Source organism: Anser brachyrhynchus (genome assembly GCF_964034855.1).
Source record: "Anser brachyrhynchus genome assembly, chromosome: 25".
Lineage (NCBI taxonomy): Eukaryota > Metazoa > Chordata > Aves > Anseriformes > Anatidae > Anser > Anser brachyrhynchus.
This window is the reverse complement of record NC_137718.1, coordinates 5,145,726-5,168,108: the sequence shown is the minus strand read 5'-3', so window position 1 is coordinate 5,168,108 and position 22,383 is coordinate 5,145,726. Positions and strand designations below refer to the sequence as shown.

The following is a 22,383-nucleotide window of genomic DNA, read 5'->3' as shown; positions in this document are numbered from 1 at the left end:
GGGGAGGGCAGCAGATGCGATATACCTTGGCTTCATTAAAGCATCTCGCACCGTCCTACAAGTGAACTTAGGGAAGACGACACGGGCTGCACCACGGGTGGAAATCCCACTGGAGGAAGAGCTGCCGAGCACGTGCTCTTCCCCAGGGAGGGCATTTCACATGGGTTCCCCTGTCTGCCCCGGGCTGGGGTCCGTTCAGTTTGCATTTCAGTGGGGATGGGGACAATAAAGCAGAAAACACATCGGATCCTGCACAGATGAGCCTAGACTGGGAGGAGCTGCACGCCCTCCAGAAGCGAGGATTAGAAATCAAAATACTCACAATGAATTAGACAAACAGCTGAAAAATCAGCAAGATGAAATTCAATATAGACGGCTGCAAAGTAATACACTTAGGATGAAGAAATCAAACGGCGGATAGACAGCGGAACCGCGAAGCAGGGTGTGCAAACAGACAGTCAATCACAGGGCAAACACAGGCCGACCACCGCGGGGCTGCAAGGAAGCTGGGGATGGGTCTGGAGAAGTAACTCGGGCATGGGAGGTGCGGCAGAGCCCAATTGCCGATGCCAAATCCCAAGGAAGTCGCAAACACCCTGGGGAAGGATCACCCAGGATCTCTGGCTGAAGGACGTTGGGCTGGGTGGTGCAGGAAAGGGGAAATTCACGGGGCAGGGAGGAGGGAGGGATGCCGTAAGAAACTCGTGCCTGCTCCTGAGCAGTTACACCGGGAGGAAGTGGAGTGTTCTTCCAGGAGGTTTTTAGAATAAAGATCTACCGGAGATATTCTTGACCCTACGCTACCGAGACGGTGGCTGATCTCTTCATCACCTGAAAAAAACGAGGAGTGTTCTCTCCACTGCCTCGCAGCAGATCTGAAATCACAAAAAAAGCTGTTCTCTCTTTAACAAGGTCCCTATAAATCCACCGCTGCAGCTGGCTGGGAAGCACCCGCGTGTTTAAAAGCTGCTTTTATTGCTAAATGCCATCAAAGCGACGTTACAAGATAACAACAGGTGGAGGAGGAACCAAGGGTTAGGCAAAGTTTGGGCTGATATTTTCAAAGTCAGCGATGAGACAGATGTCCTGTTCTTATTAAAATTAATGGCAACTGAGCATCCCCATCTCCCAGGTGACTTTGAAAATCTCCTCCTAGCTTCCTATTTTCTGCCCAGCGCCCACATCACCGCCTCCCTCCCTCCCACCTTGGGGCTGCGGAGGGAAACAGGGCTACAAAAAAAAACAAAGCATTTGCAGCAGAATAAATTATTCTTTTTTTTTTTTATTATTATTATCAAACTTATCTCCCTCTCTACTGTTCTGTCATTTACATGCACAGAACTAATTGCACATTAGGAAATAGAGGATGAGGAGGGGACAGGTAGGACAGTGCCCGTCCTAGGGGACACGTCCCTGCCCGGCCCCGTGGGCTCCCCGCACGGCAGCCGCCGGCAGAACTAATAACTCTGCTCCGGGCACTCATCCTCTGCCTGCAAAGCAAATCACACTTGCCGGCCCTGACAGCCCCAGCCCTGGGGAATCACATCAACTGCAAGCCCGGGAAATGTGCACAGATTACAGCCAATATTATTCAAGACCAGCTTAGGTCCCCACCATCCAGAGCGGCTAATATAGCAGGAAAAAATGCACTAGGCAGGAGTGATTTCTGACGCTGCTCTTTATAACCGGGAGAAAAGAGCACCGAGAAGAAGAAGAGTGAACAGAATGATACACTTCTGCTGCGCTGCATGCCCAGGAGGCTTTAAAATATTCCTCACCTTGGCTGAGCTGGACACTGAGAGTTTCCCAGCCCAGCCGCGCTGCAGAGGATGCTCAGGGCTCTGCAGGCAGCTGCGGCATCGCGCACAGCCAGGCCATGCAGGCTGCCATGGGTACCTGCATGGTCTGGGGGAACTATTTCCTCCAGGCAGGCCTTACAGGATGCTCTGCCCTACCAAAGGTACCTGCCACCTGTCCTTTAAAAGTCACACTGTGCACCCGCTGCTAATAAAGGCGCGAGTGCACCCCGCAGGGCTGCAGACCTCTGCTTCTGTTGCGTCTCCAGTAGAAGAGGCTGGCGCCATCGGTCTGGAAACACCGCCCGCCCCTGTCCTCATCGTGTTAGAGGCAGGAGAGGTCTGGCAGAGCTTTCTCCTCTCCAAATCCCCCGTCGCGTGGTGCAGCATTAAGCCACCCGACAGCCCGTCGGTGACCTGCTGTGGTCCAGGCTCAGCAAAGAGGCGTGAAGCTCCCGGCAGAGCAGAGAGCAGGAGCGAGCCTCTCCCGTCCATTTATCACGGCTACGTGGACTGCTGCTGCTTCGGTTTCGAAGGCAGCAGGGCAGAGCAGAGGCACCGAAACCCAGCTCTCCACTTAACCAAACACCTCTTCCATCTGCAATTCCTCCGCATCCTCTCATCCCCTACCATCCATCCCACCCTGGGGTCAAGATGTCTCGAGCTGATGCCAGCCCGTGGCATTTACGAGACAAACAAGCTGCCGAAAGCCAGCTCTTCCTTCCCACTCCCTTCCCAGGAGGCTGCGATTGCAGCGAGAGGGAGGGAGCGAATTATCCTTCGGGGCGGCAGCGCCCAGGTGCAGCGAGGCGGAGGAGAGGGGAGGAGGTTGGGAGCGAGCCCACGCGGCTCACACACAAGAAACATCCTTGCGGGACTAAATTGCATTCGGGATAATAAACTATCATCTTGAAACGAGTGCTCCAATTGAGTTTTGATGTAAACACTAATATTTTCTCCACTCCGCTATTCTCTTCCAGGGAGATCTCATGTATATTTCACTATGTGTCCTACCTACTATTGCTCTCATACATCAAAGGGTTCGAGGACAAGGAGCCTGATTTTGAAAACATTATTCTTTTAAAGATTTATTCACTCGTCTTGACCACCTCCTCCGCCGAAAGGGAGAAGCTCTCCATAAATTATTTTAACGCCCTATGTAAAACACGCGCAGGCACGCCGCCCCCAGATTGCCTCCTGGTAAACTTGGCGAGGGGAGAGACCTGCCGGCCCCGTCCCTCCCGGCTCCTCTCTTCCCGGACATTTCCACGTCCTCATAGTGCTGGACTACACGTTTTGCCAACCCGCTGCCCCTCTGGTTCAGCATCATGATCCCAAACAGCGAGAAACCGAGGCGCGGACCTCCCAAGTGCCCTGCCCAAGGCCATGTGGGCACAGAGGGGCGGAGGAGGCACCTCCGTGCCGCTTGCTTTCCCTTTCTCGTGCACTTCTGCCCAGGAAAAACCAGTCCTGGGGCTGCAGCACCTCCGAAATCCACTTCGAGCTCTGCGCAGTGTGCACCAGAGCTGATGTGCCCGCCCCGCAACGCGTAGGCTCTGAGCAGCCCGGACTGACACAGCTCGGGGAGATGAAGGATTCAGAGCCGCGTTTTGGAGCCGCAGACAGTGACTGGCACAGGGTCACGGAGGACACCTGCAAGAAACATTAAAAACTCTCACAAGTCCGAATTATGCACGGCTCTTTAAGGAACAGCGCATGCAAGATTTACATAGCGGTCCCTCTGCCCCCTTCTGTGGCAGATGCTGGGAGGCGCTCAAAGGAAGCTACGTTTATTTAAAATTAAATAAAAGCAGCTAATTTTGGCATGCAAGAGCTAATGCACCTGGGGGACTCCTTGCTTCAGGGCACTGCCAACAGAAGAAGGGTAACAAAGTTAAGGAAGCAATTAAGAAACCGATGTCAATGCTCCAAGGGAGGTTGGCTCTTTGGTGAAGCCACGGGGGGGCACAGAGGTGAGATTTCACCCCCCTGTGCCACCGTGGGAACTTGGAGAATTGCTGCCTCCAAGTCCTCCTGGGCCTGTAGGACATTAAACTGTCCTCTGGCTGCACCCTGCTGCCTGGGGCATCGCTGTGCCCGTCCAGCCTCAGCTTCTGGCCTGGAATTGGGGCAGAAAGCACGCGCTGGCCTCTCCACTGATGCTGCAAAGCAAGAGCAAGGGGAGCAGGACACCCCCAGAGCCCACAGCAAACAGGGAGCAAAAAAACAAAGCCCGAGCATCCAAGCAGGCAGCTCTGGCTCTGTCCTGCATCCCCGGGGTCAGTTATCGCTGCCAGCCTTGCCCACCGTGCCAGCAAAACCCCACGGGATGGGGAGCGCAGCAGCGGGCTGGTGGCGGTGCGATGCGTGCTGGTGGCGAGGAGCGGTGAGCCGGCGGTGTGGTGGAGTTTTGTCAGCACCGTGTGGAAGAGCTGCGGCACTGCACGCTGCAAACAGGCCAGACGTGGCCCAAAAGCATCCCCAAATAATTGCAAAACCTTCCGTGAGCTGGCTCAGAGCTAACACCGGGCACCGGGCAATGGCCCCGCGCTTCTGCGCTCCCGGTGCCAGGTCTGGTGGAGGGCAGGACAGAAGGGCTGGGGGGAGCCGAGCAGCCCCCATGTCCTTCCAGGAGCCTCCCCACCCTCAGCCTGGCTGGTTTCTCACAGCTCTAATGCCAGAATTCAAATGGAAGCAAAGTCAAAGTGTTCAAAGGCTTCAAAAATCTCCGCACTTGGCTCAACCAGGCACGGGGATGCCCCTGTTCCTGCCCCCACTCGTGCACCAGCTCGCCCCAGAGCAGCCTCCCTGCTCCCCCGTGCTATTTCACATGGGTGCACACTGACCCCACGCTTCAGCAAGCCCAAGGGAGGAAATGTGTCACCTACGAGGGCCACACGAGCTCCGCGGGAGCACTGGCACCAACACGGACACACCACTACCTCTGCACGCTCCCTCCCGAAGTACCGCCCCGAGAGCCAGCAGTGGGGAATCTCCCACCAAAAGGCAATTTGTCCCTGCTGAAGTAAAGGGTTTGGAGAGCCATGAATATCCCCAAGCTCTGGAGCTGTCTCTTCTGCAGCAAAGTAATAAGACGAATTTACTGGGTGAGAGCAGGAGCCTGCCAGCACCCCTGGCACGTTCCTCCTGGAGCGCTGCAAACTACACCAGCAGATGGGGCAAAACCTTTGGGATTTGGGCACCTGCGAGCTCAGACACAGCCCGACGTGTGCTCCCTTCCTCCTGGTATTGCAAACCAGCACATACAAATCCGAGCTCTACCCTCCGAGGCAGGGGGACAGGCTCTGGCAGGGTGACAGGCAGGGTGAACGGGCACAAAAGCAACACTGAGGGTCCCCAGGGGAAGGAGCAGTGGAAGAAACCAGCTGAGATTTAACTGCTGGCACCTCAAAATCTCCACAGGCAGCATCTTCGTGTCCTGACAGCATCCTATCAGCCTCTCCTAAATGCTGGGCTTGATTTCCTGCAGGATTCAGGGCTTACTCCTAAGGAAGGGTCAGGCAAAGGGCTCTCGGCTGATTAACCCAAAATTTCACCCCTAAATTGCCGTTGCACAAACAGAGCAGAAATTAAGCGTGAAACAAGCATTTCCAACACGCGTTTGTCTGGGACCACTGAAATCCACTTTTTTCTTGCTGCCACCTGCAGAGGAGCTGCTGCAAGGCCACCGCTGCAGGACCGGGGTGCTCCGGGTGCTGCTGGGCAGGAGCAGGCACCGGGGAGCTTTCCTCTGCGTGCAACCACCCCAAAAGATATTTCCAGATTTCCCTTCTGCAATCACTTACCGCAGGCCAGCATCTCACTCCTGTTATTCCTTTTTTTTTCTCCCCCCTCTCAAAAGCTCTAAAGCCAGGAAGCCAAGAAACACCAAATATGAATCGATTATTTTTTTTAATTTTTTGTCTCTTTTGGCAATGTTCCCCGAACGAAAGCAAAACACCCTCGGGCACCAGCGAGTGGCGTCGCTCCGTCCACCTTAAACGGAGCAAATCCGAGGGTGGCAGCTGTCTAGACCGAGCGCTCTCTGTGGGACACAGGGATGGGGTTGCTTTTCCTTCTCATATGGCCCTAAAACAGGGCTTTCGGAGCACGGGCTCGTAGTTCCAGACAGAAACCTGCGCTTACATTTTGGATGCACGGGACGCTGAGTAACAGAAGGGTATTTCTGGCTCAGAAGCGGCCCAACGGTAGCTGAGACGTCAAGCACAGCTGACTTGCATGATTTTCCATTGATTAAGATGACAAAGTTGGGCCAAAATCTTACAAAAACAGATTACAGAGGGCTGATGCCATCTAATCTAAGCCTCAGTTCACTAGCTTTAGGCCTAAATCCTAGCTGAGTCTGGAAATGATCCGTGCTTCCTTGGTTATCTCTACCAACTCAGGGAATAAGCAGTCATGTAAAACCACACGCTGAAAGATGGCGAGGAAGTGAATTAATGAATAAAAAGACACCAGATGCTCTCCCCACCTCAGAAGCGCTCCCTGCTCCTCGGAATAAAAGGCACCAGGCAGGAGATGCGGGGTCTGGATGTCCCGCAGGGCACAAGCGCATCCTTTGGGGGTTTCCCAGCCCCGCAGCCACCAGCGCCCCCCTGCCAAAAACTCCCCAAAACAAGCCACAAAGTTCCCCTTTCCAAAATCAGTGCAAGAGCCAGGGCACAGAAAGGCAGGAGGGGTGGAGAGTGGCCGAACACCCTCCGAGGTTGGTGCTGGCCAGGTAAAACCACCCCGTGTGTGCCCCCGAGCCCCGGCAGCGGGGCAGGACCAGGGGGATGTTTGGCTGAGGGTCTCACCCCGTATCAACGATAACTACATCTGCAATAAATATGCAAAGTTGTAACTGATTTGCATTGACATTTGGACTTGGGGGGGAGCTGAAGGGAGAAAGAAATAAAGTCCATTATAGCGCGGAGTAATTTAGGATATTACCACCAGCATCTGAATTACAAATCTACCTCTCATTACTGGTATGTTAACCGGGGAAGGCAGCTTCTCGACAACATGCAAGGCAGAGTTTATTAGCATGAATTTGCATAATAATTAGCTCTGCAGCAAGCAAAGGCTGTTGTGCCTTTCAGAAAGCCAACTTTCAATGTCAATATCCAGCCCCAATTTGGCTCCTGCCTGGGGCCCTCCGGCAGCGAGTCGCCGCGGGGCGTTGGGCAGAGCCTGCGAGTTTCCCAACGCCATCGCGGGTGTCGGGGACCCACGGACGCCCTGCCTGGTCCCCAGGGCAGCTCCGGGGCTGGGAAGCACAGGAGAGCTCCTGGGAAGGGCTTTTGGCAAGCAAACTTCGCCGCCTGGATAGTTCCTGCATTGCACAGATAGCTTCTTTCCCTGGTGCATCAGTGGAGTTGGCTCCAAAGAGCCCCGGAAGTCCCAGCTCAGAGCAGTCCCGAGCCATTCGGCGCCTCTCTCCATCCCACCCCAAACGCTACCTCCCTCCAGCTCCCCCTCCCACACCCCTGCTGCCAATTAAGCCTTTAGACAACGCGATTCCCAAAATGGGATCGAAAGAAGACGCAAGAAAAAGATATTTGCTGTCTAGCAATGCCACGATGAAGGAAAAAAGTGTTGATAAAGGGAATTATCTTCATTCTCCATCTACCCAATCTGGCCCCCAGAAATATGGAACCGGTTCACGCTGATGCTTCCCAGACTGGCATTTTCCAGGTAGCGTTGTGCCAATAACAGACTCTTCGCTAGCCAGAATGCCAAAATAAAGGGGAAAACATGAGGCTATTTTAGTCTTTTCGCTGAAACCACAAGTTTCATCTTCTGGGGCTTTATCTGTAAAGATCGTCTATTTGCAGGTGCGTTTCAAACACGATTATCACAGTTCAGGCACAAGAGACAAAAACACATTCGCAGGTTGGGGAGAGGCTGGGTTTTGTCTCTCCAAATGTTTTCTTTGATATTTTTTCACAGTTTTTCAGGAAAAAAAAAAAATATATATATATGTATTGCTTGAATAAAACTCGCTGTCTTAAATCCCCCATGCTGCAGGCAGCTTCCCGAAGGCTTCCGCCCCGCCACCCTTTCCTTTTCCTAGAACCCTCGGCCAGGGGAGATGCCAAGGAGGATCCGCGCACCAGGAGGTGGCGCAGGGCACGGCCCAGCTGTCTGCCAGGCAGCCGCACGCAGCAGCGCAGCGGCTCGGCAGCACCCAGCACGCAACACGGGGTGCCCGTGCGTCCAGTGTCGCGGCGAGAGCTGCTTGTGACGAATGGGGGCTCTCAGCGTGACGTGCTCATTGCCACCCGCGTGGGTTCCCCAGCCCCCTGCTCCTCTGCGCGCCTTGCGCAGGGGCGCGCTAGGTGCTCGGTTAACCCCTCAGCACGGCTCCGGCACCCAGGGGTGCTGAGCTCCCGGGGATGGAGCGTGAGGTTTCCTAACAAAAACCCTTCAGAACTGACCCCCACAGTGCCCAGAGCTGCCTTACGAAGGAGGCAGCTGTTCCAGACAACGTGCCTCAGTTTCCCCTAAGAGGGGGTTGTTCCCAGGGAGGGACCGAGCCCATCTTTTGGGGACGGCAGCACCCCATCGCCAGCCTGAGCTCAGCTGTTGCCAGCAGAGGAAATACTGTTTGCGTCTCAGACCTGCCACCTCCAGGCCTCCAGGTGCAAGCCCTGCTCTTCGCAGCCCCTCAGCACGAGGCGTGCATGAAGCTGCCTTTCCCTTTCCCTTTTCATCTCGCAGCACCAGAAGTACTGCTCAAAGTAGCTGATCAAAAGCAGCTTCTTCGGACTTTCTTCTGCCCCCAGCCCTGGTTTCATCAGGAACCCTTTTAACCCACCAGCTCCAGGCGTCCTGGCCTCCGGGGCAGCAGCCTTACAGAGGAGAAAACCTCCCCCTGCCCCCAGCTGTTGGAGCCTTAGGCAGTGCAGCAACTCCTTGTTCCTCAGTGTGATAAAGTCTGGGTCCTACGTACCCCTGAAACCCATTTCTCAATCGGAACAGGCCTCCTAATTCGATTATTTGCAGTTATTGTTTCAGGCAGGTGTAAATATATATATATAAACATATATAAATACATCAGGCTGGTATAAAAGGATTCAGCAAAAGGACCTCAGCACCTCTGCACACCCTGAGCCCGACGCAACCCCACCTCCCCAGGACAGCTGCAGCACTTTAAAACCCTTCAGCACCCCCGTGGGCAGCAGAAGGCTGCGGGCGTCCCTGCCCTTTACACCCAGGATGGAAAAAAAAAAAAAAAGGAGGAAAGCGAGGTCCAGGTGCTGCGAGGGCAGAGCGGGGCAGGCGGAAAGGGGCTGGTGATGGGGGCCGAGACCCCCAGGTTCCCCAGGAGGAGCAGGCAGGGTCACAGATGGTTGTAAGGGACCTCCGGAGGTCCTGCACAATAAAAAAGATTTTCGTGATGCTCGGACAGAAGCCCTTGCGTCCCCAGCTTGTGCCCAGTGCCTCTTGTCCTGGCGCTGGGCACCACCGAAAACACCAAGGCTCCGCTGTCCCTTTGGGTATTTACAGACCTCAACAAGCTCCCCATGGTGGGCTCTCTCCTCCTGGGGGGCACAGACCTGCACCCAGCACACCGGTGCTGAGCATGAGGCAGGATCACCCCCGCCCCCCCCCGACCTGCTGCCAAAACACTGCCTGATGCAGCCAAGAATATCATTAAACCTTTTTTCACAGCGAGGACGCGTGGCCGGCTCCTGCTCCACTCGGTGCCCCCCGGGACACCCCCAGGACCTTCCCTGCAAAGCTTTTTCCCCCTTTTTTTTTCTCCCCCCGGGCGCTGCTGTGCGCATTTTGTGCTCGGCTGTGCCGGCCGCGGAGCGACGCGAGATGGTGCTGCGTCCCCAGGCTCAGCCAGGGATGCTCGCAGCCCCCCCGTGCCCCCGCGCGGCGCAAAGCAAAGGGGGGCGCAAGAAACGGGGAGGGGGGGGCACAGCCGGGGTGCAGCTCCTGGTTTTCGGTCTGCTCGTGGAGAGAGAGATGGGTGAACAGCCCCGTTCAAAGCGCCCTCCATCTCAAGCAAGGGATTTGTGGCTGGAAAAGGAAACGCTTAGGTTCAGAGGGGGAAAAAAAATCTGCTTGGAAGTGGAAAGTGGAGTGGAAAGACAGCGAAAACCAGCTAAACAAGTGGATTTAAAGGAAACTCGAAACACCTTTTCCTAATGCATTGATGAAACCCTATTAAAACAAAATTTCCCATGCACCCCGATGACCGAGGAGGTCAAGGCAAGTCCCCAGACCCATTATTTCCTCCAGGCTCAGATCCCAGCCCTCTGACAGCAACCCCAATTTCTGCACACCACCGAGCTGTTCTGGAAAAGGCAACAATCACGGAGCAGAGGGACCCAGCAGAGCTTGTCAGCAACCTGGCGCCCATGTGTGCCACCCCACGATAAGGAACCCAGGCACGGACACGGGGGAGAAGGGGGAATAAGCACTTAGAAGAAGCTGATTCTGCAATGAATTTAAGGAGAGTTATCAGCTGCTGCTGGGTGAATCAGCTTGGCTCAGATAAGACCCAGAACAAATATTTATTCCAAATTTACACTGACCTAAACCTGAGTGCTGGAGGGCTGAATAATTTCCATGAACTCTGTATTTTTGTCAAGTCATTTCCTGGGTTTCTTGCACAGGTTGACAAAGATTTAGGTGGGAAGGATAAATCCTGGCTGCTTACCCACCCTTGTCAAAAGGATGGGAGGGAAGCACAGATAGAAGCACAGATAGATGGCAACAAAACGAGCTCTGTAGCGTTTCGGGCTGTGCTGCTTCACGATGGCAAAACTAAGACCAAGGTTTCTCCAGGTAATTTTGACCACCGCCACGTTCAAAGGGTTCACCCAGCAGTACCTGAGAAGGGTCCCGGTTTTCAGAAAGCTTTTAATAACTACTCACCTGCAGGCTGCCCAGCCAAATATGCACCAAAAATCACCACCCACTGGCAGAAGTCTCGGCTCAATTCCTCGATACCAGGTTGTCTGCAAGATTTGGCTGAGTTTGGGATTATATAGGCTAATTTGGAGGTGCTTAAAGGCATTTCCTGGGCTTCTTCTGACTTGCCTGTCCTGCCTAAAGTGAGAATTGGGCTTTGGGCCTGCAGGTGTGGCTACATGAGGTCCCCAGCTGTACCTGTCGCCTGCTCAGCCCCAGGAGCTGCAGCTGGGTGTCTCACCAGGGCTGGAGGCTACATCGGAAGGGAAGCACCTTCCCCGTCCCCCCTCCAACCATCGCTCCCCAGGATGGGTGCAGGTCAGGCTCTGCTGGGCTTACAGAGACAGAGGCATTGCCGCAGTCCTTACCAGCACAGACACTGATGGGCGAGCTGCACCTGGGGCAGGGCGCAGAAACATCCAGCTCCCGTTTCCTAGCGATGCTTTTTTTCCTTTGCAGTCCACGCGGGAGACCCTTTTATGGGGAAACTTTGCCTGCTCTGTCCACTGCTCCATCCTCGTAGGAACGAGAGCGCAGGCACAGCGCGACAGAAAGCAGCAGAAGCTAAGTGTACATGAACAGCGGAGAGCTCACCGTAAAGGTTATTTGTGCCTGCGGGCTGCTTCGGGATCCTGTGAAGCACGGAGGTTTCAGACTGACTCACGCCAGACAGAAACCTGCCTCTAACTCCAAAAGCTGCCACGTTTTCAAGTGGCTCAAGGGCTCAAGGTGCTACTTTCAGTGCACGGAGCTAGCGGTGTGATATTGTTTGGCCTCTCCCATCCCTTCCTTGTGCCACACAACAGCTCGGTCCCAACCCCTGCTCACGTCAACAGCCGCCCGCTGAGATTTCTCGTCTCGGTAATCACTGGGCAAAAGTGGGTAAAGACCCCAGATTGGCACTAGTGGGTATTTCCTGCTTAAAGCTCCTTGTAAGCGCTAATCCGCACAGCAGTAACAATTAGCCACATTTCACGGGTAGGGAGAAGGGAGCCATGGAAATCAGGCAACTCAGAGCCACCGCTGGAGTAAATAGGGGAGCCAGGGTTAGAGCTAACGCAGCGACAGCGATACCCCCCGTAACACCACAACCTGCTGGCCCTAACGGCACAAACCCACACCACTGCAGCCAGGCCAACTTTGCACGGGAAGGAGCAAGGTCGTGCTGGATGTGGTCTGTGGGCCAGGAGGACAAGGGGAAGAGACGGGGTGGAGAGCCGCCGGGAGCACGTTCAGTGCTCAGCTCCAGCACAGCCTCCTCCGGGTGACCTCGGACAAGTCCCCTCCGTCTCTCTGCCACTGGGGATCAGCCAAATGGGGAGAAACCTCTCCCCGCGGGTAACATCCCGTAGGGTCTCCTCTCTGAGAGGCAGAAACTGCCTTCACCGTGTTTATGGGCGACCCAGATTAATTAGGCAATTCTGGAAGCTACCAGAGCGCGCAACGACAAATGGCAAAAAGCATTGCTACTGCTTTATGCTTTCAGTCCAACTTCAGATTTCGTGGAGGAACCAACAACGTTCCCTTAAGGTCTCGCTAAAGGAAAGGCAACAGAGAGCGGAGCTGAGTTACAACTGGGCTCACGAAGCTGGCACAAAGCAGCAGGCAGTGTGTGTTTGCATGTACATAAACACATCGCTGTGTGTACACACGCATATGGGCTTTCGGTGAGCGGGGCGGGGGTGGACCTCACAAACCGGGGGAGCAATAAAAGTCAGATAAAACCCCCGCAAAAAAAAAATAACAAGGGGAGAGAGCATTCTCCTCAAACTAAGTCACTTTGCAGCCACTGATTTCCTTTTTGGTGTTGTTGTCTCTCTCCCCCCCCTCTTTTTTTATCTCCCGAAGTTGGCGTTGCGCGGAGCCGTGCTCCTTTCCGAGATGTTCAGGCGTTGCCGTGTTCACACCAATTCCGTTTTGTCCCACTCCAAGCCTCTCCCCGCTCATTATTACCTCCGGCCCTGCGGAGCAGGCAGCGCCCTGGCTCCCCTCCAAGCCCCAGGCTGGCACGGGGATGCTGCAGCCACCTCCCCAACCGCGCCGCGGAGGTGAGCTGGAGAATGTCACCTACACCTGGGTAATTTTTAATTTTCTTCCTTTTCCCTCTACTGTTAAATTACCTCCAGCTTATTTGTCTGGCTAGAGGTTAATGAAACACTAATGATGTTAATGAGCCTTTCATGCCGCAAGTTTTTTCAAGAAAGAGATATAATAGCTGTTTTCCTTCCCTTTTAATCTTTCTCATCGCTCGGGAGTTGCAGGGCCAAAGCAATTAGCGGCTCACGCGGCTCTGCCTTCCCTCCCGGTCACAGCCCAGTGGGGCAAAGAGAAGAAACCTATTAAACCCGCTTCACATGTCCGCAGGTGAGGAGCTGGTGGGCTGATGCAACACGCTGCTTTAGCCAGAAGGCAAAATGCTATTTGGGGGGAAAGCAAGGGAAATTAACAATCTGGAGCTGCGGCACGGCAGCGGCAGGAGCTGTCCGGAATGGTGAAGTGTCGCCATTAGCGGCGCGCTCTTCATTAGAGGAGACGGCGAGATGGAGCGCGGGAGCTGGCAGGTGAACTTCAGAGGGATGTGAGGTGTGAGTAGGGCTCGGGTTTGGCCGGCCGGCTGAGCAGATCCGCCCCAAGGAAACTTCGGAGCGGCAGCAGCCCGCTGTGCCTCACCGTTCATCCTCATCCTCGCTCGCTCGGGAAGCTCTGGTTTCAGTCCCGTGACATCCTTGCAGCCCCCGGCCAGCCAGGAGTTGGCCGCTCCTCCCGAGCTCACAAATCACGTTTTGTTTCCATACAAAAAGAGGCACAGCGAGAGCAAACCTAGAGGATTCAGAGAAATGGCTGCTCACGGAACCGCCTGACAGCGAGGAACACTGCCCATCTCCTCCCTGCTGCCGCACATACAGGATTTCCTTATCGTTCCCTAATCCTCCCAACACCACTGCATGGAAAAAAAATAAATAATAATAATAATAATATAATCCCAGCCCATTTTACAGACTTGCTTATGCAAGGGAGGACATGAGCTGGGTGTCCCCGTGCCAAGGCCGAGCCCCCGCTGCCACCGTGTCCGGAGGGGACGCTGGGTCCGCTCTTACTGATGGATGCCTCAGTGCCAAAGGGCACACAACTAAATTACGAGCTGGCACTTACAAGGAGTGAGGGCTCTGGCTTGTGCTTCCATTAGAGGGTATCTATCTGCATTTAAAGCTGTGCCGCTCTGATAAGGAGAAGGGAGGAAGCTAGAGAGACCTCAAAAAATTGCCTGGACGAACTCCGAGATAAGACTTTTCAGACAGACAAAAAAGCCTGTCCTGATTTATAGAGCTCCGTCCGTCCTTGACAGTACCTCTGGAGCTCCTGATCTCGGCTGTAAAAAGAAAGTTCCATCACAAATGCATGTTCTGCCCCCAAAGTATTTATCCAGACAACCTGTCAACCTACCACAGCCAGATCCTGTTGACACGGACAAGGCAGCAATACAATCGTCTGCCTTTTATTTTTCCTCTCTCCTCTCCCCTGTTCTTACTAATCACAGATGCTTTGTTTGCACAACAATAAAGAGCCCGGGTGCCTCAGTTTCCATTTTTTGTTATCGTGCCTTTCAGCCAGCATGTTTATTTATGACTGCTACAGAGTGCTTTCGCGAAGAGATGCCATTAGGCTGGAACGATGCTCTCTTGACATTGAGATCAGAATCTGCACAGACGCCACGCAACAACTCATTTTTATGTTTGCCTACTTGTCTTAATTCCTTTTTTTTTTATTATTATTATTATTTCCATCGCAAAGACTGCCAGGGAGGGAGAGGCAGAGGGGCACTTAGAGCACAAAGACACGAAGTAGCTCTGGCTGAGGCCACAGATGGTATGGGCTGGCTTGGCTAATTCTGCCCTCGTTTAGGGCAGCTGTTGGCGTGCACGCTCTTAACAAGCCCATTAAGAGAATAGGACCCCAGGCTGACAAGGGCGCAGTAATGGATTTATTCCTGCTCACGACGACGAGACGATCCTCCTGCGTGCCGTGGTGGGAGCATCTGCAGCGGGCACACCTGGAGAAAGGCTCCAGTAGCTTTGGGGCCGTGGGGTGCAGCGCTGCCCGTGTGCCCCGCTCAGGTCCTCCCGGGGAGCAGGGTGCGAGAGGTGGCATTAAGACCTCAAATCCGTCAAAACCCACGTGTATGTGGAGCACAGCCTGTGCTGATGGGCTCACCGGGTATTTCTGCTTCTAAACCCTGAATTGCCACCAGAACACAGGAGTATGCTCTTGCTGCGGTACCACCAGGGTGGCAGCCACACGACGGGGATGTTAGCACCCCAGGACGTGCCCCGTGTGGCCCCAGCAAGCCCCACTCCTCCTCTCCCCCCCAGCAGCTCCTCACGGACCTTGTGCACGAGCACAGGACCCAGCCAGCTCTCCGAAGGCACACAAGCAGCAGTGAGGTCCCCTCCATCAGCTTAACAGGTGAGAAGGGAACAAACCCCGCTGCACGGAGCCGGCTGCCCCTCCGCCTCCCAGCCCTCGGGCTCGGACGCACCCACGCCGCAGGGAGGGCCCTGGGGACGCTTTCTGGTGCCGTCCCCAAAATGACTGACCGTGCCACGTGCCCTGCCCACCAGGTTCACACGAGACAGCCAGACATGCAAAGGCAGGGGGCTGTATGATCTGGCATCTCTTTCAGCCGTTAGCGGAGGCGCGTCCTTCCCGGGCATCGGCTCCCTAATTAGTTCTATTGGTTTCAACAGTTCGGCGGACTCGGTGAATGTAATATTTAACACCCTAGAGGGAAGCCTTTCACGCCGATGCCTCTTTCATCATCTCTGCCCATCTGGTGCTCACTTTAAGCTCGCGGAGCACCACCTGCTTGGAAAACAATGAACCTGCGCAGGTCCCCGGTCCTGCAGAGCCGCCGGACCCCGCGGGGAAGGCGCGGGGGGCACCGGCAGCACCCGCACCATCCCTCTGCCCGGCTGCACGCCCCGATGTCCCCTCCTTCGAGCAGTCGTTGTCATTGCACGGCCGCCCCATGGTCTGCTGAGGACTGGTCCTGAGAAGTGTGACGGTTGCTGACGCACAGGGAGCGAGGTGCTGATTCCCAGAAAGAATTACTCCGGAGGATGTCGTGAAACGCCCGCTGTGCGCACAGGGGTGGTGCAAATGGGGATGTGGGTAGGGAAACGCTCCCTCAGCCCAACGCTATGCTCTCACCATCACCGCCTTGCTCCGATTAAGCAGGGATGAAGGGTGGCACACCACCAACAGCGGTGGTGCAACTCCACAATGAGAAAGAGAGGAGCAACGGGTGCTGTGCACGAGTTGGGGTGCCAGCAGGAGCGCTGTCACAGGCCAGGACCCCTGCACCCAGTGACCCCATGTGGCCACACACATCTCCCCCCTGGGTCTGCACGGACGCGGGAACCAGGCCGACAGAAACCATTTGCTTGCTGCAGCCACAGCACCGCAGCAGACGCTGGGAGACACGGGCAGGAGGACGCGTCTGGAAATGATTAGATTGCTTCCAGTGACTGACACCTGCTAATAACCTGGAAGATGGGTAGAGGATACTTACATTGTCATCTCCCGCTATCTACAACTTCATTTTCCATCATCTTTGGCACTCAAGGACAGCAGCAAAGGATATTATTGCTGCCGTTATTGTTAGTGTTATTATTTAAGCCATGCAGCCACAAATCTGCAGGTACCTGGGCTGGGCTGGGCGGACGGATTACCCCACGAGATTCTCCTTCAGATCAGAGGGGAATTTATTGCAAGGATTATGTACAACTTATTTCTCTATTAAGTTAAAATAAGATTCCCCTTAAAGGTTCGGCACGTTAAGCAACAGCTGGAAGGACGGGGGCTTTAACCTCACGCTCAGCCACAGCGCCAGGCGTGGAGGGAAGATGGATGGAGGCGCACTCCGAGGGAAAGAGAATAATATCCCCCGTTTGCAATGCTGAACTGCATCTTGGGCCTCCTGCCTCCCGGCACCAAGCCTATTAGCTTCACCGGGGCTGAAAAAAATAAATAAATAAATTCGCCAGCGCACAACAGTGCCAAGGGCAGGGAAGTTAAAGGACATTATAACTCTTTAATTACATCAGTCTTGGAGAGAAAAGAGCTGTCGTTCCCTCCTTCTTCCCTCCGGGGAGCTCCTGGTATCTACCTTGGCCAGAACCCCCTTAGGAAAGTTGTCGCAACATATGTCTTCCCCGTGCTTCATGCCAGGGACGGCTTTAGCCCGGTATTAATATCCCCCACCCACTATTTACCGCGCTTGCATACACACACGGAGACACGCAAACACGCCTTTCATCTCCTGCCTTGAAAGGAGGAGAGAAAAAAAAATAAAAACCACCTTAGTTAAGCTTTCGAGATAAGAGAGTCATGTGCGAGTCCGGGCTTTAGGCTGCCAAGGGAGGATTTCCCTCCGAGAGCACCCGAAGGCCGCTTGCAATGCGGGATTGCAAAGAAATCACGAGCACGAGGGGAGGACGTGGCTGAGCCATCCTCCCCCCCCCCAAATTCCTCCCCTGCTCAGCCCCTCGCTTAGCGCGGTGCCGCACGGAGCCATCAAAGAGCATCCCGAGAGCGCCGCGTGCTTCCTCAAATAAGCATGTTTTTAAATAAATATCTCCCTGACAAAAACGTCCTTTGTAGAAATGAAAATGGTTGTCAGAAACCTATCAGCCACCTCCTAAAAGATCCCATTATGCTGCTGTATTGAACTCCTTTTTTTTTTTTTTTTACCAAGAAAGTTATTGAAATAGTGACGGAGACAGCCAATAGCACTTTCGATTAAAAATGTATCACAGTGTTTCGTGATTTAAAAGCAAACAAACACGAAAGGCCCATGAAATGTTAACGCCCGCGTGAGCGGGTTTGATTGCTGGTCGTTGTCTGTTTGTCAGACGTTTCCAGCTATCAATTAATTATCAAAACCCGGCCGGGAGGCTGGAGCCTGATGCAGGCACTCGGCGACGCAGAGCCCCTTGCCCAGCAGAAAGCTGGACGCGGTGACAGGTGGGGAATTCAGACCTCGGAGCGCGGCCACCGCTGTCCATCACAATTTCGGCGCCGAGCACCAGCTCACGGCAGGGTTCCTGCAAGGTCTCGTCCTTCCGCCCCTCCGCACCAGCACCAGGAGGGGCTGCTAGCCAGAGGGAGCGCCCTGCTCACCTTGGAGCCGAGGCTCTGTGATGTCAGGGAACGGGCAGCCACGTCACAAAACCCCAAAAATCTTTTCCAGCAGCCCGCGGCATTGCACAGGGCGATGCCGGAGGTGGGGCAGCTCCCAAAAGGGCTCTGAAAACGGACAGCAGCCGGAGGAGGCTCAGCCCCGCAGCAGCCGCTCCTGCAGCGCTTTGCAGAGCCCTTGCAAGCAGCAGCTTTCATTCCAGAAGAGAGGAGGGAAAAAAATAAATAAATAAACCGGGAAACCCTCTGAGCTGTGGCTGGTAGATAAGGAGATACGGCAGAGTCGGGAGGCAATGGCCCAAGGGGCCCATTAACAAGATTCCTCCCACACAACCTGCGCGAGCCCAGCCCATCAATAAAGGCTGCTCTCCTCCCCAGCCGGCCTTGCGTGGCTCCCAACTTTCCGGCTACAGGCTGCAGATTGGATTCTTCCGTCACCACCATAAAAACAGGTGAATCGGCCCCGGCTGAGGGACCTGTGATAAGCCAGGACCCTTTAGGCATGGAGGCGCACTCCGTAAAACCGCCGCTGCCTTCCGGCACAGCCGGGTCCCGCGGCACCAGGGTGGGCGCCCTGCAAACTGCCCCTGCTCTTTGCTGCCGGAGCCCGGAGCCATTTCAGCGCCAGCTTTTCTACTTCTGCAACAGGCAACTGGCCCTGCACGGGCTGGAAATGGTGCAGGAGCCTGCCCAGGCCATGGCGGCTTTGGTCTGTAAAGCTGGAGCTGCTCGCAGCCCCGCTGCGATGATGGGGCATCGCCACCCAACCAAGGTTGGTGGCAGCAGGGCCCCGCATGGGACTTTCCTCTCTTCCCACAGCTCCCAGAGGACCCCAGATTGCTGGAAACCCAAATCCCAGGCGGGACAGCCACAGAGAAACCCAGCGATGAAAACCAGCCAGAAGCTAGAGCAGGCAGAACCCCCGGGCTCTCCAACAAAAGCATTTTTTCCTGTTTTGTTTTGCTTTGCATTCTCATTGCCAGGTTCATTATCAGGGTCCTTATTCCTGCGCACGCTTCCCATTTTTCTCCCTCCTATCTCCCTGCCTCCAACACGGCAGCCTGTATTAGTTTATGTTAACAAGCTGTGGCAGCAGTAAGCCTGGCCTCGCCGCCTCTTCTGCTGACCAGGCACATCGGTTGTCTCTGCAGGCTGCGAGACAAACCGAGACGTGGTTCCCGGTCCTCGGAGCCTTCCTCCGTCTCAGACACGAGCACCCCTGGGGGAATTATCCTAGGATTCGTTCTGGGCCAAATTCGGGTTCAGTTTTGCTGGTCCCAGTGAGCTGCAACCAGGCTGTTGTGAGTCTGGACTGAAGTGGAAGTGGCAAAACCCTTTTGTCTGGTGCAGAGAGCCAAATACATGGCAAAGCTCCTTTTCTCCCCGAAACAGAGACTTCTCCCAAGCAACCCCTGCTGGTGCTGTGCATCACCAGGCAGCAGCATCCCTGCAGCCCCCCCGTGTAGCACAGGGCAGGCTGGCTCGCTGCCCTCTCCTCCCAGCCCAGCCCTGCAGCCTGACAGCACCCATTTGTCTCCGCAGCTCCGGCTTCTCCCCGGCCCGGGGTGACGGCAACCAGCACTTGGAGGAAGAAGAGGAGGCAGGGAGGGAAAGAAAAGAAAAGCAAAGCCGAGCGGCAGCTGGTTTTCGTTCACCACCCCACCAGCGAGCGGCACAGCCCCGCTCCAGCACACCGCCAGCACCATGCACCCAAGAGGGAACGGCGGCGAGAGGCAGGGATGCTCCTGGCACCACGACCTTGCTCTTCGCTGCTTCAAAGCCCCATCTTCACTCGCGAGAGCAGGGAAGAATCAGCGGACCCCCTTTACCTCCCCTTGCCTCCTAATCCCCAGCTCTCAGGCAGCCCCAGGCAAGGAAGGAAAGCTCCGTGCTGCCGCCGAAGCCCCAGCGCCGCACAAAGCCCGGGGCCGCGCTCCGCGCCGCGGTGCCCCGCTGTGCTAATGGCCGGGCTGGCGTTGGCGCGCAGCTGAAGAGCTGCACGCGTGCCACTGATTACTGGTATGGGTCTCCGAGGCCAAAGAAGAAAAGAAATCCAGTGTAAGATTGCAAACAATTACTCCTCTTAGATAATCACTGTTTTACAGGCCAGGCGCGCGCATAAATATTGCATAGTGCCGGGGCCCAGCACGTAATTGTCAGATATTATTCAAACCAAGTCGCCGCTGTATTGGCAAGAGCTGTGTGCTTGTCACAGCTCGGGGTCAGCCACTGGATGGATGAAGGATTTTGAGGGAAAGCTCAGGGAAGGCAAGAAGCAGACCAGCCCTTCCCTAACCTGCTCAGCGCTGACTTCTGCAAAGCGATCGCGCGCTCAGCGCAGTGCCGAGTAAATGGCCCAAGCCGTGACGCTGCAAACCCGCCACAGCTAGCAAAACAGGGAAAATGTGGCCGTGTGTGAATGTCGGGGTGTCCCCGCAAAATGAAGAGGGTCCTGCCCGGTGTTGTGCTTCGGGGCTCTTTGCAGACCCAGGATCCTGTACTCCCAAAGCTTCTTTTCTAGAGAACTGCCTGCAAGGCGAAGGAGGGAGCAAGGAAATGATGACGCCGGCAGCGAAACCGAAGCAGACTTCGGGACAGCGAAGCAGCTGCCTGGACCTTCCCCTGGGAGCTGCAGCGTGTCTTCCTCGACCTTCCTCACCTCAAAGATGCCTCCAGAGGCAGGAGGATGCAGGTTTGTGCCGAGCAGCATTGGCATGCTGCTTCGCACAGCTCTGCGCAAAGGGACGGGCAGGGCACGGCCGGATCCCCGGGGCTGTATTTGTGAGCAAAACCCTGACGGCGCGGATGTGAGGCGCTTTACAGGGGCACGAGCACAAGGAAAAAGGCGCTGGGCAGCTGCCCAGCCTGCTTGCTGCAGCCCGCGGGGCAGATGTCCCTGCACGAGCCCTTTGCTGGTGGCACCAGGGGCCGGGAGGAGGCAGCGCTCCAGCCACGGCCACCGCACGCGGCACTTTGGACAAGGCTCCTTCCCTTTCCTCCTCTGAAGCTGTTTTGTTGCAAACCATCTGCTCAGCGCCCCACCGCGCACGGCAGCGGCGAGGGGGGCCCAGATGGACGGCTTCTTTGATAATTCTTTAAAACGAGGCACCCAAGCACAACGCTGCCATATGCCGAAGGGCCGGCCAGCTCGCCGAGCTGTTCCACGACCCTCCTTCCTTGGCGCGGCCGCGGGCAGCATCCCACGCGGGCTGCAGCGCTCCTCACCTGCCGAGGGCCTGCAAACGCCTCCAGGAGCTGCCCCGTCTCTGCCTAAAACCCAACAACCAGAGGGAGATGTGAGATCCTGGGCAGTCTCCAGCTTGCACACCGTGTCCTGATCTCCCAGGTGCTCGGGGGCAGGGGTCACGCTGCCCTTGAGCTCCCAGCTATGAGCTAAAACAAGGAGGGCAGGGAGAGGAGGATGCTCCCGCTGCAGGGTTAGGTTTGGGCCCCGCTCACGCCCACTTTCAGCACAGGCACCTGGCCGATTACCCTGCACAACAACCGGGACTTGGCTCCGAGCATCTCACGAACGACCTCGGTGGCACAGAAGCCAGCTGCTTTCAGGAAATAAACCCCGCCGGCACAACCTGCCTGGAAGCGTGGATTCTTCTCATTCCGAAAGCTCAGCATCACCTCCAGAGGGTCCTCAGTCCCCCCATCCCTTCCGCAACTCGTGCTGCATTCAGGGCAGCTCGGTGCCAGGCATGATCCCCCCCTCAGGATGTCCGAGCGTCTTCTGAGCCAAGCCCCTTTGCCGCAGCCCCACCACGACACCCACTCCTCAGCACAAGCCACCTCGTCACATCCTGATGCTGCTCACAGCGCCGCCCGAAAGGGGGAACTGCACCGTGGTCAGTGCCCAGGTGCCTCCCAAAATCTGCCACGCAGGGCTCAGCGCACCCACGACCCCCCCAGGTACCTCAGCTGCTCTCCCCCTTTGCCCTCCGGCACCCCGAGACCCCCGTGAGGCCCCTTGCTGATTACACGCAGGACACAGCCCGGGATTCCTGAGCAATCGCCGGCGCGCGGGGACTGGGGCTTTAAGGAAAAAACACCTTGCAAAACCCACACCACAATCAGATGGATTTCGATAGAAGCTGCAGTGAAGGATGGCTCTGCGGGATTTCAGATAAATAAAGCCACAAAGGCCGGTGAGATTGGACTGACACCTTCCAGATGATGCTTTCCTGACCCTGCGCCTTGAATATCAAATCCTCCCCATCGCCAGCAGCCCTGAACCCCAGGCTGGGGAGAGCTGGCTGGGGGGATAACAGGAGCTTCCCTGAGCCTTTGCTCTTCACAGGTTGGGATGCCAGAGCAAGGAATAGCTCAGAAGCCCCTAATCCCTCAAATCCAGCAATTTGCATCCCTGAGGATCCCTGCTGAGGTCCCACCTCGCGGTCCCAGCACAGGACACTGCTCCCAGGCAGCCCGAGAGCAGGCAGCGATCCCAGCA

At 55.6% G+C, this 22,383-nt stretch overlaps 1 protein-coding gene across 3 annotated transcripts in view; it reads right to left on the bottom strand.

Annotated features, from left to right (window-relative positions):
• The window catches only part of OPCML (opioid binding protein/cell adhesion molecule like), a 332,104-nt gene that overhangs the window by 146,202 nt on the left and 163,519 nt on the right, over positions 1-22,383 (bottom strand). The window contains exon 1 of one of the 3 annotated variants that reach the window (XM_080568132.1): positions 10,692-10,771. The exons of 1 other annotated variant lie outside the window; for it this stretch is intronic. Coding sequence is in view for 1 of the 2 variants with exons in the window: in XM_080568131.1 (XP_080424257.1) it covers positions 20,311-21,194 (884 nt within the window). In the remaining variant the exon portion in view is untranslated. Of the gene's footprint in view, positions 1-10,691; positions 10,772-13,563; positions 21,195-22,383 lie in introns of those variants that run through there. One more of the 3 variants, XM_080568131.1, reaches the window with a different exon arrangement.